Source organism: Pelodiscus sinensis, chromosome 5 (genome assembly GCF_052426305.1).
Source record: "Pelodiscus sinensis isolate ZL-2025 chromosome 5, ASM5242630v1, whole genome shotgun sequence".
In the NCBI taxonomy this organism is placed as follows: Eukaryota; Metazoa; Chordata; order Testudines; family Trionychidae; genus Pelodiscus; species Pelodiscus sinensis.
In genome coordinates this window covers 17,006,168-17,021,925 of record NC_143056.1, presented here as the reverse complement: position 1 = coordinate 17,021,925, position 15,758 = coordinate 17,006,168, and the positions used below count along the sequence as shown (strand labels likewise).

Here is a 15,758-nt window from a genome sequence, read left to right as displayed (position 1 = left end):
TTTTTAAATTAAAAATTTTAATTTCTTGACTCCCTTTTTGATCACAACGAGAACATCTGTCCAAGTAGACTTTACTCCAGGGATCAGGGCTAGCAATGACTCACAAAACTCTATAGCATCTTTAAGATGATCTAGGTTGTATGTGCATGTATGCACAGGTGTAGTTTTAGATAGAGTGTACTTTTTTTAAAAAAAATGGTGCAACGGGATCCCTTTCCCAAAGTAGTATGGTACAATTTAATACGGGGTGGAGGAGGGCAGAGGAAGGCAGCATAAGAACAAAAAACAAAAAGAAAGGAGACATATTGGGCCTGATTCTATCTCCACTGCAGTCAACAAAAGACAGGTCTCAGTAATTGTTGAATCAGGCCTTTAAGAAGGAAAATAGCAAGAAGTTGGGCAGCAGCACATCTGTACCCTTCCCTTCAAGGACCTAAATTTACAAGTGTGTGGAGAAATCATCTTCCTGATTCCCAGGAAGCAGATAAACTGTGGTTTTGGAAGGGACCTCTCGTGATGTCTTTCTTTGAAAGGGAAGGCAGCTTTAAATAGAAAAATTCCTTCCTCTCTCCATATGTGAGTTAGATGGATCAATTGCAGGGAAATCAACAAACTACAGGGCACCACCAAGAGCACTCAGTTGCCATTTCTGTCTACAACTGCTTAACATAGTTTCATAGTCAAATAGATGTAAGCAGAGGTCTTAGTACCAATTTCACAGTTCTTTCCAGAGTAACCGTCTGGGCAAGCACAGTGATATTCATCTGGTTCTGTGTTCATACAGGTTCCACCATTCACGCATGGGTGGTGATTTCCACAGTAGTTTAAATCTGAATACAGAAGAAAAGAAAATGCCAGTTGATAGGTGTAACAAATCCCAAAGTTACTGTTTTAGATCACCATCAAGAGATTACAGGCAAACATATAACACCTTCCTGGCTTGAACAACATTATGTCCTCCTGTCCCTTAAACCATTTTGACTTCAAGTCAATCAATCATTAGCAAGTCTGTCATCCTATTGCTTTCCATGGAAGAAGAAAGGCTGGACAAAAGACAACTGTATCAATAAGAGGGTAAAACGTATCATTTCAAGCCTCTTGCCTTACATTTATTTATCTTTATAATGGCTAAGCAGTTATCTGACACAAAAAGGGTGTGTGACAGATGTGCTCACATAATTGCACATTGCAAAAACAGTTAAGTTATCAGTTAATCAATTTTATTATTTTTTCCTACTAATTAAATGTTAAGTACCTTTGTTACACAGCAGACCACCCCAGTTGGTTTCACAATTACACTGCCATGGGTCTTTACAGCTCCCATGAGCACAGCCTGGGTAGCGAACACACTCATCACAGAACTGTCCTTGCCAACCATAATGACACCTAAATAGTAAATACAAATGTTAAACATGCTTAATTATCTATAGTACAGGTATTCAGAGTGTTGCATGCTGAACAATCCACTTGTTTTAAAATAATGAATGATGATAAATGTAACAGAATACTGAAGTGCTATTTTCTCTTTTAGAACCTGCATAACACCACTCTTGAATTAGGCAAATTGTAGAAATCTTTACTGTAATTTACTAGGAACAAAGGAAGCAAACACCCAAAATACTTATTTTATTCTAAACATTATGCATACGTAACAAACCTATTCTTTCACCAGACAGCCAGTTCCTACACAGTTAGAAATCATCATGCCCCACAGTAGTGTAAGAAGATGGATTATATAAACTATTAACTATTTGAAATTAAGATTGCAAACTCTTTTACTGGACAAAGCAGCATTCACTGTACTTTTGTTCTCTGAAGATGGCTGGTAAGAGATTAGCTAATTTGTTCTAGAGTACTACACTGATTTCATGAGCTGGGATGATCAAAGATGCAGCTGTCTTGTCAATTTTCTCTGAGTTATTTTAAGAACTCTTTCTGCAGATTTAGTCTGTTATGTTCCTACTGTTCTTTAGCAGCTTATTCTAGTATCCTCCTTGCTTGGAGCAGACAAAATAAAATAATGAAGACTTGAGAAACACACAAAAAATAAAGCAATTAAAATACTTAATGTGTTGTTACCAGGTTTCTTCAAGGACACTTCCCTTCAGAGTGGATTGTTTGTAACAATGCAGACATACTCGAAGACCAGAATTTTGTTAGCAAAAATGTGTGCACACTCTAGGAAAGCTTATCTTACACTTTAAAAACCCTTGGATCTCGATCCAGAAGTTATGGGTAAAGTTAGAAGGAACTCTTTAAATTATATGGTTATTCAGAGAGACAATGCCCTAAGAGCAGATGAAAAAACAGCAAGATGGTCTTATTTTCTAAAAAGTATCTACAAATCTTCCAGTACAATCCTATTTGATAGTTAATTTGAATTAGTTGTTGGTTGAATTGGGTATTAAATATGCCCTTCACTATTTCTGGAACGTCCCATTAGAAGAAAAAAAAAAAAATCTGTTGACTACACTGTATGGATATTTACCCCAGATGCTCTGTGAAGTAGGAAATGTCAGCAACAAAACTATATTTTTCATAGCTATGCCAGTGTCACTGAATCAGAAGTTGATCCTCTTTGCAATGCAATAAAAGAATGGAGCGAATAGCCATCTTGTGAGTAGAAGAGGGAAATCAAATTGGGACTCCTCATTCACTAGAGACTAATATATTGGACAGTTTAATAAAGAGTTGTGTGGTTCCTGAGACCATATGTTGACAGCACGGTACTACTGTCTGTGTTAATACCAACACAAAGTACTCCTTACTTAAAGCTCTGAATTTCAGCTCTTCTGTATTTAGATACAGAAGGTAGCTTTTTCCATACAGTCTCATATATTTATAGTCTTGTTAGTAAAACTTTTGGAACTATATTGTGGCAGTTCTGGTTCTAGAGATTGCTCTGATACTTCTACTTATGTTGTAATTACATACAAATGCTGGGGTATACAATCTACATATTTCAGGAGTCAGTTTGCTCACATTATTAAAAGGCTTAGATAAATGGGGATTGATGGGGTCAGTAGAATATATAAGCCCACAGGACAGTAGCTTTCTCCTACTGAGTTAATATACCGTACAGTAAAATAAGATTTTATATATATATATATATATATATATATATATATATATATATATATATATATAAAAAAAAATAAAAAATGAAAATCTTGTATGAAAGCTGGTTCATACTAAAAATGCATCCTCATTCCAGGTAGTACTAATTTCTTACTCCTAGAGTACAGTTTGTTTCCAATGCTAAGAGATACCTACTTATGGTAAGAAGTATGCATAATTTCTTTGATGTTTTAAATTTTAGCAATGCAATGTGATATTTAAATGCATTCTCAGCGCACACACTCTGCAGCTTCTATGACTTGGTTCATTATTGCCAACAGAAAGTCTGTTTTAATCCAAAGAACAGATACCTAGTGACAAATGTGGCATGCCAATTTGACTGACAGGGAAGTGTGTTTTAGTAACCTCTGTTTAAATGGGCTACGAGAAACTGAAAAGATTATGTATTAGCAAAGCAGAATAATTGGTTAAATTTATCTTAAAATTGGGATGATGCTTGAGGAACATACAGAAGGCAATGTAAGTTATCTTCTAAAAATCCAATTTAAAAAGTTGTTGTTTGAGGCCCTGCTAAAGCACACAAAAATGCTCATTTGATAGGAAAGGGTTACTTCTTGTTCATGACATATACGAGGATACACAATGTATAGTCTGAGTTACCATAATAACCTAAGGGAAATCATTTCGACAGGCTACCAGCAGTCCAACCAAAGGAACACTATGTTTACGAGTCAAAAGGTTACTATGTGGTAAACTGATCAGTCTTCAGTTTACAAGGAAGAGTAAATTAGGATTTCCTCTCAAACAGGAAGTCTGGTTGCAGCCTACATTAGCAGGTGCTAGAACAGCTTTAATTCCACTTCCTTCTGGAAAGATAACATTTACATGGATCTCTGCTCAGTCCTAGAGCAAATGTGATAAAATAGAAAAGCTTGTTTAACACGATTTTTCTCACAAGTTTCAATATACAAACTATCTAAGCATTAAGGTAAAGAATTTCATTTCACCATAATAAAAACAAAGGTATAGAGAAGAACGAAGTTACATTTAGAACAAAGTTGAATTAATCTATTCTAGTTCTGGTAAAGACCAAAGAGAAGCTGTTTAGGCAGCCAACAGTGGATTAGATTAAATTTTTGCCATTATGACTGGAAAAGCATGATGTCTTGTCCCCTTCCTCCCTTCCCCTTTCTGCCAATTTTACTAGGACTAACTTTGTGACCATGGCTATGCAAAAGCAAATCAGAGATAGTTTAATCTAAATGTCTGCTGGCTTTCTAACAGTACAAAGGAAGTTACCATAAATACATTGTTATAGTTTAGTAATTTCCTGGGGGGAAGTTTGAAGCACATGCATCAAGTTTCAGGAACAGACAGGTCCTCCAGGTCAGGTTTAAAATCAGCAAAAGGAGTGAACAGGCACATATAGGAATAATCTTTTTTTTAAATTACTGAAGAAAAATGATAAACAGTTCTACAAACCTAGTTTAGCTGCTTTCAAAAGAGCTCCCTTTTATTTTGACTACAAATGGATTGGTAAACAATGGAAACCTACAGCTTAGGTTAAGGCTGAAATAGGCTATTTTAAAGAGAAGTATTTAGCAAAGCATATAGGGACACATTTCATAAACTAAATAAAGGTAACCAAGGAAACAACAGGAAACAATGGTTCTGTAGATTATTACATATACAATTAAAGCTAAATTAGCATTAATTGTATCAATATATTTAGGTTTGTATAAAACATTTGTTTGCATTACTAATAAATGTGGAAAGAAGTAGGTTAGTGTGAATGCATCAGCCCACGATGCATTTGTAGAAATGTTAAGTCTCACACAGCCTTAATGCACTCAAACAACTGATGCAAGATCAAGATATCCCACAACAGTCAAAGTTTCTGGTACATGCTGCAGTTTCAAATTATATTCAGAAATAGGAGCAAAAAAACTGGTGACAATGTGGCAGAGATATGGTTGTTTAATTGAAGTTTTTTATATTGTATGTATTTAATTGGAGTTATTGATATTCTGTTTATAAATAGAATAGTTTAAAAAGTGTGAAGACTATACGAAGTTAAAATACAAATTAAAAAAAAAATGTGTGGAAGCGGAGTATTTATTACCAAAACAAGAAAGAAGACATCAGTTACCATCATGTAGCTTAATGGTGTGATCTGACTAAGTGCCGAGATGTGATCAAATAGTAGGGAGTTAAATAGTAGGCACCTTTCTAGTGGTGCTCAGTAGTTTTCATGATTGGGACCTTCATTTTCAAAACCAGATTCTTAGTTAAGCACATGGAATTATAAAGCCGTCAATGTATGATCCCATTTGTTGTTTCATGTAAGTCTTCCCCATTTATTGCATGTAGTTTACTTTATTTTCAGTTTTTCCAACTTGTTCCCCTTTAGCTTTTAAGAGGAAAAAACAATTCTAGGTCAGAAGAGTCTGAAATGCCGGAAGGATCTGAAACTTTGCAAAGTAAATGCACTGGAGATTCTTGGATCTTATTCCCCTTCTTATCCACCTATCAAGGCAATCAGGTTATCCCTACCAGCATTTAAAATAGGCCAATGATTTATAGGCTATAGAACAGTGCACTCAACACTGGAAAATTAGTTAAAATTATCAGTTCCTCTACTAGCTATATAGATCTGTGGAAGACAGGATTTAGTTACACAGTTCTTTCCCATGAGAAGTAGCTGAGCTTAAGTTTCACTTGACAAAACTCATAACATACATTACTGTTGAACAAAACTGACACAGTGTGTGAGGTAATATATTTATTGGACCAACTCCTGTTGACAAGACACAGAAACTTTCAAGTCACACAGTGTGCTGTTCTTCAGGTCTGGGTGACCAGAGCAGTGAAACTGACTTACAAAGAGGGACATCTTAATTTTGAGAACTCCTCCCTTTCAGAAGCCAGCTTCACATGTCAAACTGTCACATGAGTCAGAGTACATGCACTGGGTCCAGGGATAGCACCCTGACTGGAATCTCAACAACTGAAAGAAGCTGGGTTTGGAATTTCATATAGATCTTCCTTAGGGAGCCCAATTAATATTTGTATCTACTTTTGGCGAGCAGGCTTCATATTTTGGCTAAATATTTCAATCCCGGGTAATAACAAATCTGAATCAATTTCCAAAACAAAAGGTGAGGGTAAGGCATTTACATTAAGAGCTAAAGACCATCTTAACGGCTAATTGTTGCCAATAGATATTAACCACAAATGGGCTGAACACAGCGATCTTGAGTCCCAACACTTCACTTTACAAGTCTACCTTTAAGGGGGGGGAAAAAGGCTCATAGAATTAAATCACTTAAAATACACACACACACACACACACACACACACACACACACACACACACACACACACACACTTACTTTTGACACAGATTTATGCCAGTTTGCAGATCACACTTCTATACACTGACAAGACTCCTCATTACTACAGGCAAGATTCTTTAAGGATATCGGCACTAACAGGCACTTCTGCACTGGTTATACTTCAGTATCCCACTATCACATTCCACAGCCAGCCAGGATATATCAGGCTCCTACCAGTCTTTAGGTTAAGCATTTCAAATAAATGAAAGGAACCTAATATGCTTCCAAAGAGTGAGCTGAAACACTTGATCCTAAAATAAAAATCCTAGAGAGAGCACCAATAAAACAGCATTTTAACAGAAAATGTAAAGTCCTTAAACAAAAAATAGTTTTACTCCTTTACTCCCTACATCCTGAAAGACAGAAGGAAAGTCACAACTGCATCCTGTAACTTACATGCATGCTCCTCTCCCCCACCTCCAGAGACTTCCTGACAAATAAAACTCCTCCTGCACTTAGACTTCAATTAGAAATTTTAGCCAAAACATTCATGGCAGGAAACTAAAGTAGATCTAGTGATGCTAACGACAGAAGCAAAATGCATCAGTCAGAGGGTTAAAAAAGTCTAGACAAATGGAAAAACAAAACATTAGTTTTTCTGATGACACACTCAGGATGGTGTTGCACAAGCCAAAGCAATAGCCATATATAGTTATTTAATTTAATGTATAGAGAGTCTGCTTAATTTAAGAGAAGAGCTGTTTATATTAGGAGACAATGTGGCCCAGTTACTAGAACAGAGCTGGGCTAAATATGGCCAACCCACCAGATCCAGTCTGCAGATGCAGCGGGAAGCTTCAGGCAGACTCTCTGCTTGACCTGCTCCCCTCCTCCCCCCCGCACGCTGCTCAGAAAAGCAGCTGCCAGGCCCTGTGTGTTTCACAGCTGTGAGCCAGGAGAAGGGGGAGAGACTTGATGTCCTGCCCCCGCCCCTAGCACAATCCCAATGGACTATTTGTAGCCAATGGGACCTGCCTGTTCTTCGAACAGGCAGCATGCAAAGCCCCCATCTTCCCCTCCCCTCAGGCTTTTATTCACAAACGCACATGGCCCCTGCATCCTGTGCTGGGGCATGCAGGGAGGTTGCCTGAGAAACATGCTGGGCTGCTAGCCGGGAGTCATCCGGGTAAGAGTCCCAGCCAGAGCCTGTCTGACACCCCAGCCTCTCCATACTCCCACCCTCTGCCCCCCTCTCCCACATAAGCCAAACCCTTTTCCCCCTCCTGAACCCATACCCCCTCAGACCCTGCACCCAAACCTCTTGCCCCAGGTCACAACCACTTCTTGCTTTGGGTGCATGGCTTTGCATTGTGACCTGGGGCAGAGCACTGGGGTGCAGGGGTTTGGGTTGTGACCTGGGGCGAGGCACTGAGGTTGCAAACCCATCCTGCCCTAGGTCACAACCCAAACCCCTGTACATGCACCCTAATCCCATGCCCCAGGTCACAACTGCCTCCTTCACCCAAACTCCCTCCCAGACCCCACATTCCCTCTTGCACCCTTACCCCAAGCTCTCTTCTGCACCCCAATCTCCATCCCAAGCCCCACATCTCCTCCATTAATATCATGAAAGAGTGCAGCCCTTGACTACTTTCCAAAAATCTTGGAGTGGTCCCTCCGCCCCAGCAAAAATTATTGCCCATTCCTGTACTAGAAGGTGACACCAAGTGAGGGATCCAGGTTTTAAGACCTGTTATTGTACTAGCTCAATGAGGAGTGCTCAGCATCTGCTCAAGTCTGTTAGAAGCTTTTCCCCTTCAGATCGGAGGATCATTCATTGACTGTTCCAGGGAGAAAAAGCTCACAGTTGGGCCTCCCCTATGTTCTGAGTTCTTTTCAAGAAAGACTACCAAACTGAACACTTAACAGAAAAGACACTAGGATTCAGCAGGATAACCGCATTAAAAGGGGAAAGTTTTGAAGGTTGGGAACCTTGCTTCACTCATAGGTTCTAAACCCAGCATCAGGGAAGTCCTTAACACTGTTGTTGTATGTGTATTAGCCAACACATTATTAGACTTTAAACAACTAATCCTAAAACAACACTAACAATCCTACTGCTTCCACTAGTACCAACTATATAGTTACATACACACATCGAGAGAAGATTTAAACTGCACAGTGTACAAAAAGCAGTGGACACTGCTAGAAGTTTCCTTTTGCAATCACAGGTTGTACGAAGGAAATGAGGAATTAAGACCATCTGTTCTTTATGCCCGCAGATGATACCCCAATAGACAATACTGGCCAAAAGCTCATTTTCAGGACATTTGGCTTAATCTAAACATCCTCTGTAGAACAAGTTTTTGATCTTTTAGAAATGTATGGTGGTTGTTTTTTTAACTAGAACCATGATTAAATATACCATAGTTCTCTACTGATTACATTTTAATTTCATAATATGTTGAATACAGAGATTTGGCCCATTTAAGTTATGTTTTTAAAGCAAGATTCTCTGTAGAAGCTTAAAATAAATCAAAATAAAAATAAATTATACAAACTTTATTCATAGCACTACCACTCTGGCAAGATGGGAACAATGTGCTTGGATGCTCGACATACCTGGAACTTTTTCAAACACATGCCAAAGTGGATCATGAGGAAATGAGAGATTAAACGATTAAGTGTACTAACAACTTGTTGAAAATGGTACCAAAAGATTAAGATAACCTATTGGAAGAAGTACTAGCCATCCAGCATCATGGTAGTGTGCAGGGTACAATTACTCTGAATAAGATTACCTGAACAAATTACATTAGACCAAAGATAACTCATTGCTCTGTAGCACAAACGATACAATCTAGTGTTTAAGAAGATCTGATGTTACCATTGTTCAAAAGGCGTCAAGAAACTCCAAAACAAACCCACACGCTGAAAGCAAAACAAACTGCCCCCACCAACTCAACTTCTTAGCAATGGTTTGATGTGAATCAGCTCAAGGTACTATGTGAAGTCACTAGTCAACAAGACCAGTGTCTGCTATTTAAGAAAAACGGTTTTTTAGGCAGACTAGTAGCTCCACATCTAGCTATTTTATCTCACAATTTTTAAACTGATTCCTGTCTACACAAGAAGCAATTGGTTTGATCTAACCAATGTCATCTGAATAAGCTTTTCACTGTTGTTTCTTCTGAACTGATTCTGCAGTGAAAGAGGGAAAACCATTTCTAAAGCACAGCATATTCCTTATTAAGTAGGAGTACTGCATACATGGTATACCCTGTAAAATACTTTACCATGTTGACAATAGTACCTTATTATTCCAGAATATAGTAGCCACTTTCTCAACAGAAGAAGAAAATAAAAATCTGAAAAATCCTCTTCACCACAAACCATATCAGACCACTAGTTCTCAAGACAACGTTGTACAGGGGTACTCAAGCTGGTTAAAATGAAGACCTATATTTTTGTTTTCCTTCCTATAATGCTGAGCAGACAAAAAGATACATTGATAAATAACTCAACCAACATGAAAATGACTTAAAAATCAGAGCCCAGGAAGCTTTCCAGCAGATAAGGGTGACAGGCCCTACTGCTGCCAAAGGCATAACTGAGAATTTAGCCATTTACCATGGCTGCATCCAACTGCTAAGGTCCGCTTCTATGGAAGCACTTAGTCCAAGATATCACTTTGCAATTCTTGATATGAAGAGTAGGAAAGCAAAAAATTATTTCAATGAAAAACTGCAATTTGGATCCTCACACTAAATCAGATGAAAAAAAAAAAAAAAAAAAAAAACAGATTTTGCAACTTTTCTATATATAAAAACAATTGTGAAGTTTCAGAATAAGGCAAAATCCATTTATAAGCTAGACTCCTGGCACCAGCAGACTTCCACACCTCTCACACCCTTTCACTTTCCTCCCATTTTTCATTAGAATTAGAAAGCAGTCATTGTTTTAACCTGTTAAATAAGGTTGGCAATAGATCAAAAATCCAAAGAAGGAATTTAGATTATAATTCAATAGCTCCCAACACAATTATCCCAAGTAAATCTAAACAGCTTTTCATGAGAGGCTGTAAACAAAAGGTCAAGTTGGTAAGCCTTGTTTATACTTCGACACTCCACTTTTTTATAGAAAATTTCCACCATCTAGACAGAGTGCACTTTTCTAATGTACACAGATCTCTGCTAGGGATGTCAACACAGTCAATTACATGATTAACCAATAAACATCGACTACACACATCCCCCCACCTTGCTGCCTTTCCATCAGAGGCAGCAAGGGCGAGAGGTGGGAGCCGATGCCCCACAAGCACCAGATACATGAAGCCTAGGATTGCCAGATGAAAAAAAATATAGGAACAGGGAAGAGGTTGAGCATTAAGACCCACGGGAGTCATTGCTTCCCCTTCTTTTTGCTGGCAGCCATTTTGTGCCAGCAGCCTTGTGGAACCAGGTAAGCATGGGATCTGGGGGAGGCCGGGCGCTGAGTATTTGTAGGGTTGCCAGGTGCCCGGCATTTTTGCCTCCTGGCTGGGGATGGGGGGGCGGGGAGGGGGAAGAAAGGAGTGTGTGTGGGGGGGGGAAATCAGAAAATACCAGACAGACAAAGATGTCCCGTATTTTCTGAATCTTTTTTACAGGACAGGAGGCGAAAATACCAGACTGTCCGGGTGAATACCGGACACCTGGCAGCCCTACCTTTCCCCCTGCCACTCGCTGCTGCTTCTGATAGAGAGGCAGCAGCTCAGAGGGTGAGGGTGGTATGCAGGAACTGGTACACACGGGAAGCCAGCTTTCAGAACAGCTCCCCATGCATATCAGCTCCTGAGGAGCTGCTTCTCCCTTCCCTCCCCCAGATCCTGCTGCCTCTATCAGAAGGGGGAAGAAAGGGAAGAGGGGGAGGGTCAGGAGGCAGGCAGGAGCCGAGGTGTGTGACAAGTCAGATTTTAAGCTGGCTCTCCTCAAATGCTGGCTCCACAGAGCCACCAGCTCCCTCCTTGCTGCCTCCCACAGTTGCAATGAGAGGGGTGTGTAGGCAGAAGCCAACGCTCAGGGGGAGGTGGCTGCCTCCCCTCATGCTGCTGCTTCTATAAGAAGAGGCAGCAACATGGGATGGGGGGGCAGGGGAGGCTGCCGCAGAGCAGTCTGTCTCCAGATGGCAGCCGGTCTATGCAGCGAGCTGGTTTTTAAATAGTCTCTCCTTGCATGCCAGCTCCTGCCTGCCACCCCCCTCACTGCCTTTGATACAGAGGTAGCAGCGGGCTTCCCAGGAATGCACTGGCTGCCGGCCCCACTACCAGGGAATAGTTGTGTAACTGCAAAATTTGATGTGGTTACATGACTATTCAATTAATTGCTACCTAACCTCCCTAAACTCTATGGCATGCAAAAATTAGGTACAGTTAGTTCCAACTGTGAGGCTCACTAGTCCAATTAGTAACAACTCATTTCTATAAATGTATTTTAAGACATGTTGCATTAATGGGAGTTTTAGTGTCCTAGATACAGATGTTCAGTAATGGTTAATTTACAAGTCGAGTAGTCGATGGAATTTCCATTGACTACTCCACAGGCACTTCTGCATTCCTCTTTTGAAATGTACAAAAGCCCCCGCTGGGGCTCTTGTAATTTCAAAGGAGGAATAAGGAACTCTGCGTGCAGCCTAGGGCCAACAGGAAGTCCTGCTGACTCCAGACTGCAGGCAGTGTGCCAGCTTTGAAATGTACAAGAGTCCCCAGCAGGGGCTCTTGTGCATTTCAAAGCAGCAGTGCAGCATGGAGATCAGGATCAGCTGGGGTCTCCACAGCAGATCCCAGGTTCTGCGGAAATGCTGTGCTGGAGCCTGGGATCAGTTGGGCGAGTCCCTACCTGACCCTGGACTCAGCTGTGAAGCGCTGCCACTCTGTAGTACCCACTCTCCCCCCCCTTTGCTGCCTTTGATAGAGGCAGCGGGGGGGGGGGGGAGAGAGCAAGGGTGGGGGGGGGGGGGCTACTAGTCGACTATCCGATAAGCATATGCTTATCGGACAGTCAACTAGTCCTTAACATCCCTAGTCCAAGTATTATCTTACCTATATACAAGTTCAATCTCTCTTTGATGGACATGCAGATTGCAGGCTACTTTGTTTTAAAACAGTGTATAAAACCATAGCATCAATCTAGAAGTAAATCTTTGAAACCTTAGTAGATTCTACTCATCTCTCTACTTGCTAATCAGTCTTCATGGCTTGGTGATATCACTTGTAGGTGTCAAGCAATTCTCCAAAGAGGGCCATATTTTTGGAGTTTAATGATCCCTTCCAATACACCCCCACATAATATTCTTTTGTAAAAGCTCAAAGCTTTTAAGTATTTTCAGAAGACCTGTCAAGTGATGCTACAAGCCCCTTGGCGAGGTAAAACATTGTAGCCAAAAATGAGAATGTGTCTTTTTTGCTAAGTTCTAGAGATACTGCAATACAACTAAGACTAGTTTTTACTCATCAACTTAATTTCCAACATCCTAATATTGGGTTTATTGGCCAAAACTACCATGTATTATTTTTTGGTTTTGCACAGGCACATTTTACTGCCCCAGAAATTAAGCTTTTTACATGCAGAAAAAAAATGGCAAATATAAAATTTTGCAATATACTAACATGAAAATCTTTCACAATGAGTATTCTTAATTGTCAAAGTATTTCACAAGGGAAAAATCACTTTCTATATCGCCAACTGAAATTTGGTGACCAGATCAAATTCACCTTGAAGGTCATGCACTAGTAGCAGTGGACTGCATGCCTGTAGTTTGTACTGCACACTGAAAGCTATATACATGTGAATTACAAATGGGAAAACATTACATTAGGAAGTTTTTGTGCTTACAATGTAGCATATAGTCTTCCCAGTAGAAGGTTTTAGTTTGTAGATGGCCATACATGCAATATTACCCTTTGAAATATTCTAGAAACTAGCTTTTAATTTCGTGAGGCACTGAAAAGGGATGAAAGGAATATCTCTTACCAACTACGTCATCCACAATATGACAAGCCCATTTGACAGTGAGATACTACCAAAAGGTGCTTATTGATATATCTACTAGACTACACGTGACATCAGATATACAAAAGCATCTCTCAGTAAAACAGCAGATGTTAGTAAAGAACAAATGGAGAGATCTGAGAGAAAGGAGTATTTGACTGAGGGGACAGGTAGCTTCTTTAGACAAGTTAAGAAATCTGGCCTCAACACCTGCTGACATGGCCAATATAATGAAATTTAAGTGTGACAAGAATTGGACAATCACAGTAGCTATCAACCCAAGAATTGTCTTCCACAGAGTCCTGTTTTTAAGCTAAATGCAGAGAAAGTCTTCCAAAGGCAGCAATTCCTCGTCCTGTTGCTTATGTGTCTCTTCCATGCTGATGAAACAGTGAGACGATAAAACTCAATTAGGATATCAGCTAGAAGAATAAAAAAAAAAAGCCAACACACGGTGTACAGCAGAGATTCCATATCTATTGTACAACTGAAGGCCAAAGAAATTCCACACATTTGATTAACAGGCTGCTGAATACTTGGGCAGGTCCTAAAAGCAACAAAGCTAATTCTGTAACTGAATTACAGGCAAAGAATTGATACGACAAAGTAACTCTGAAAACTGCAGAAAGACCAACCGAAACCGTATCTAAAGATGGATGCAGAAAAATGCCAGATGATTGGTGGCACAGGGTGTTCACCATGGAAAGACTCCTAAACATAACATTCAAGAAGCAATCAAGTGTAAAATTCCACTGTGAATATATGGCTTAAATCCACGTGATATTGTAGGAGCACACCCAACACAACATACTCATAGCTGGAGGCTCTGGAGGAGCCCAAAATGGTACTCTACAGGAAGTGGTCATAGGGATGCTACAAGCCCCTTGGCAAGGTAAAACATTATAGCCAAAAATGAGAATGTGTCATTTTTTGCAAAGTTCTAGAGATATTGTCTGTAATTCAGCTATTTCTCCCCCACCCTCTTGTAAAGAAGGTATTAAGTTGCTTTTTCTAAGGCACTTTTGTTGGTGAAATTTCTGTTGGTGAGGGGTGTGAAAAAAATAAACCCAAATAAACATGTTTCTACAACAAAAGCATCAATATGAACAATACTCTACAACACAGCTATTGCTACTTGTTGGAGAAGTGGGAAGGGACCGTAATTATGTCAATGGGAGAGAGAGCTCATTGGCATAGCTACATGGCAGACCTAGCCTAAGTTTGTGTTGTCTTTTAATTTCAATTGGTATTTCCGTTAGGTACCTTCTCATATCCCACCACCTAAAGAGATTCTGTGACACTACTATGGATGTAAAAAGTCGTTAAAAAAGGTAACTCTGTGCCCACTAAAAATCTTAGCAGTTTCAGGGTTACACATGCTGCATAGTTACAAACGCAGCTTTATGCTGCAAAGCCAGCAGTGAAGCTGCCTCCTTGACAGCAGGGTCGGTGGGGACTTGATTTGCTGTGGGCTCTGCAGCTAGCTTCCTGGGGAACGGGCTAGCAGGCTCTGCTGGCCCTGCTCCTGGGAAGTCACAGCGTATAACAAGGCATACAGGGAGCTGCTCCAGGCCTTACCTGTTAGCCAGACCAGTAAGCCTCACTCAAGGGTGAGGCTTACCAGTTAACCTTTTACATCCCTAGAAACTAACCTGGACATCCATAAGGTTCCAAAGATGGCCCAGCAGCCTGAACCACAATTCAGAAGAGTAAATGCTCAGTTCCCCCCTCCCCCCCAAGGCTGTGTCTAGACTGCATCCCTTTTCCGTAAAAGGGATGCAAATTAGACACATCGCAATTGCAAATGAAGCAGGGATTTAAATCCCCCCGCTTCATTTGCATAAACATGGCTGCTGCTTTTTTCCGGCTCAGAGCTTTGCTGGAAAAAAGCGCCAGTCTAGACGGGGATCTTTCGGAAAATGAAGCCTTTTCCGAAAGATCCCTTACTCCTTATTTTAAGAGGAATAAGGGATCTTTTGGAAAAGGCTTCATTTTCCGAAAGATCCCCGTCTAGACTGGCGCTTTTTTCCGGCAAAGCTCCGAGACGGAAAAAAGCGGCAGTCATGTTTATGCAAATGAAGCAGGGGCGATTTAAATCCCCGCTTCATTTGCAATTGCGATGTGTCTAATTTACATCCCTTTTACGGAAAAAGGGATACAGTCTAGACACAGCCCAAGTGTTTTCACACTGGGGAACTCTCTCAACTAAGTTGGCTGTCATTTGCCCAAGTCAAAGCCATGGTCTGAACTGGTGGCAGTGAAGTCATAAATGCATTTGATCACATTATATGCAGAGGTGTTGTAGCTGTGTTAATCC

At 40.3% G+C, this 15,758-nt stretch overlaps 1 protein-coding gene across 2 annotated transcripts in view; it reads right to left on the bottom strand.

Moving 5' to 3' along the window:
- JAG2 (jagged canonical Notch ligand 2) overlaps positions 1-15,758 on the bottom strand; it is a 109,435-nt gene that overhangs the window by 28,565 nt on the left and 65,112 nt on the right. For both annotated transcript variants that reach the window (XM_006112741.5, XM_006112740.5), the window contains exons 6-7: positions 1,256-1,386; positions 711-830 (exon numbers count right to left, since the gene is read on the bottom strand). In XM_006112741.5, coding sequence (XP_006112803.2) covers positions 711-830; positions 1,256-1,386 — 251 coding nt within the window. The remainder of the gene's footprint in view (positions 1-710; positions 831-1,255; positions 1,387-15,758) is intronic.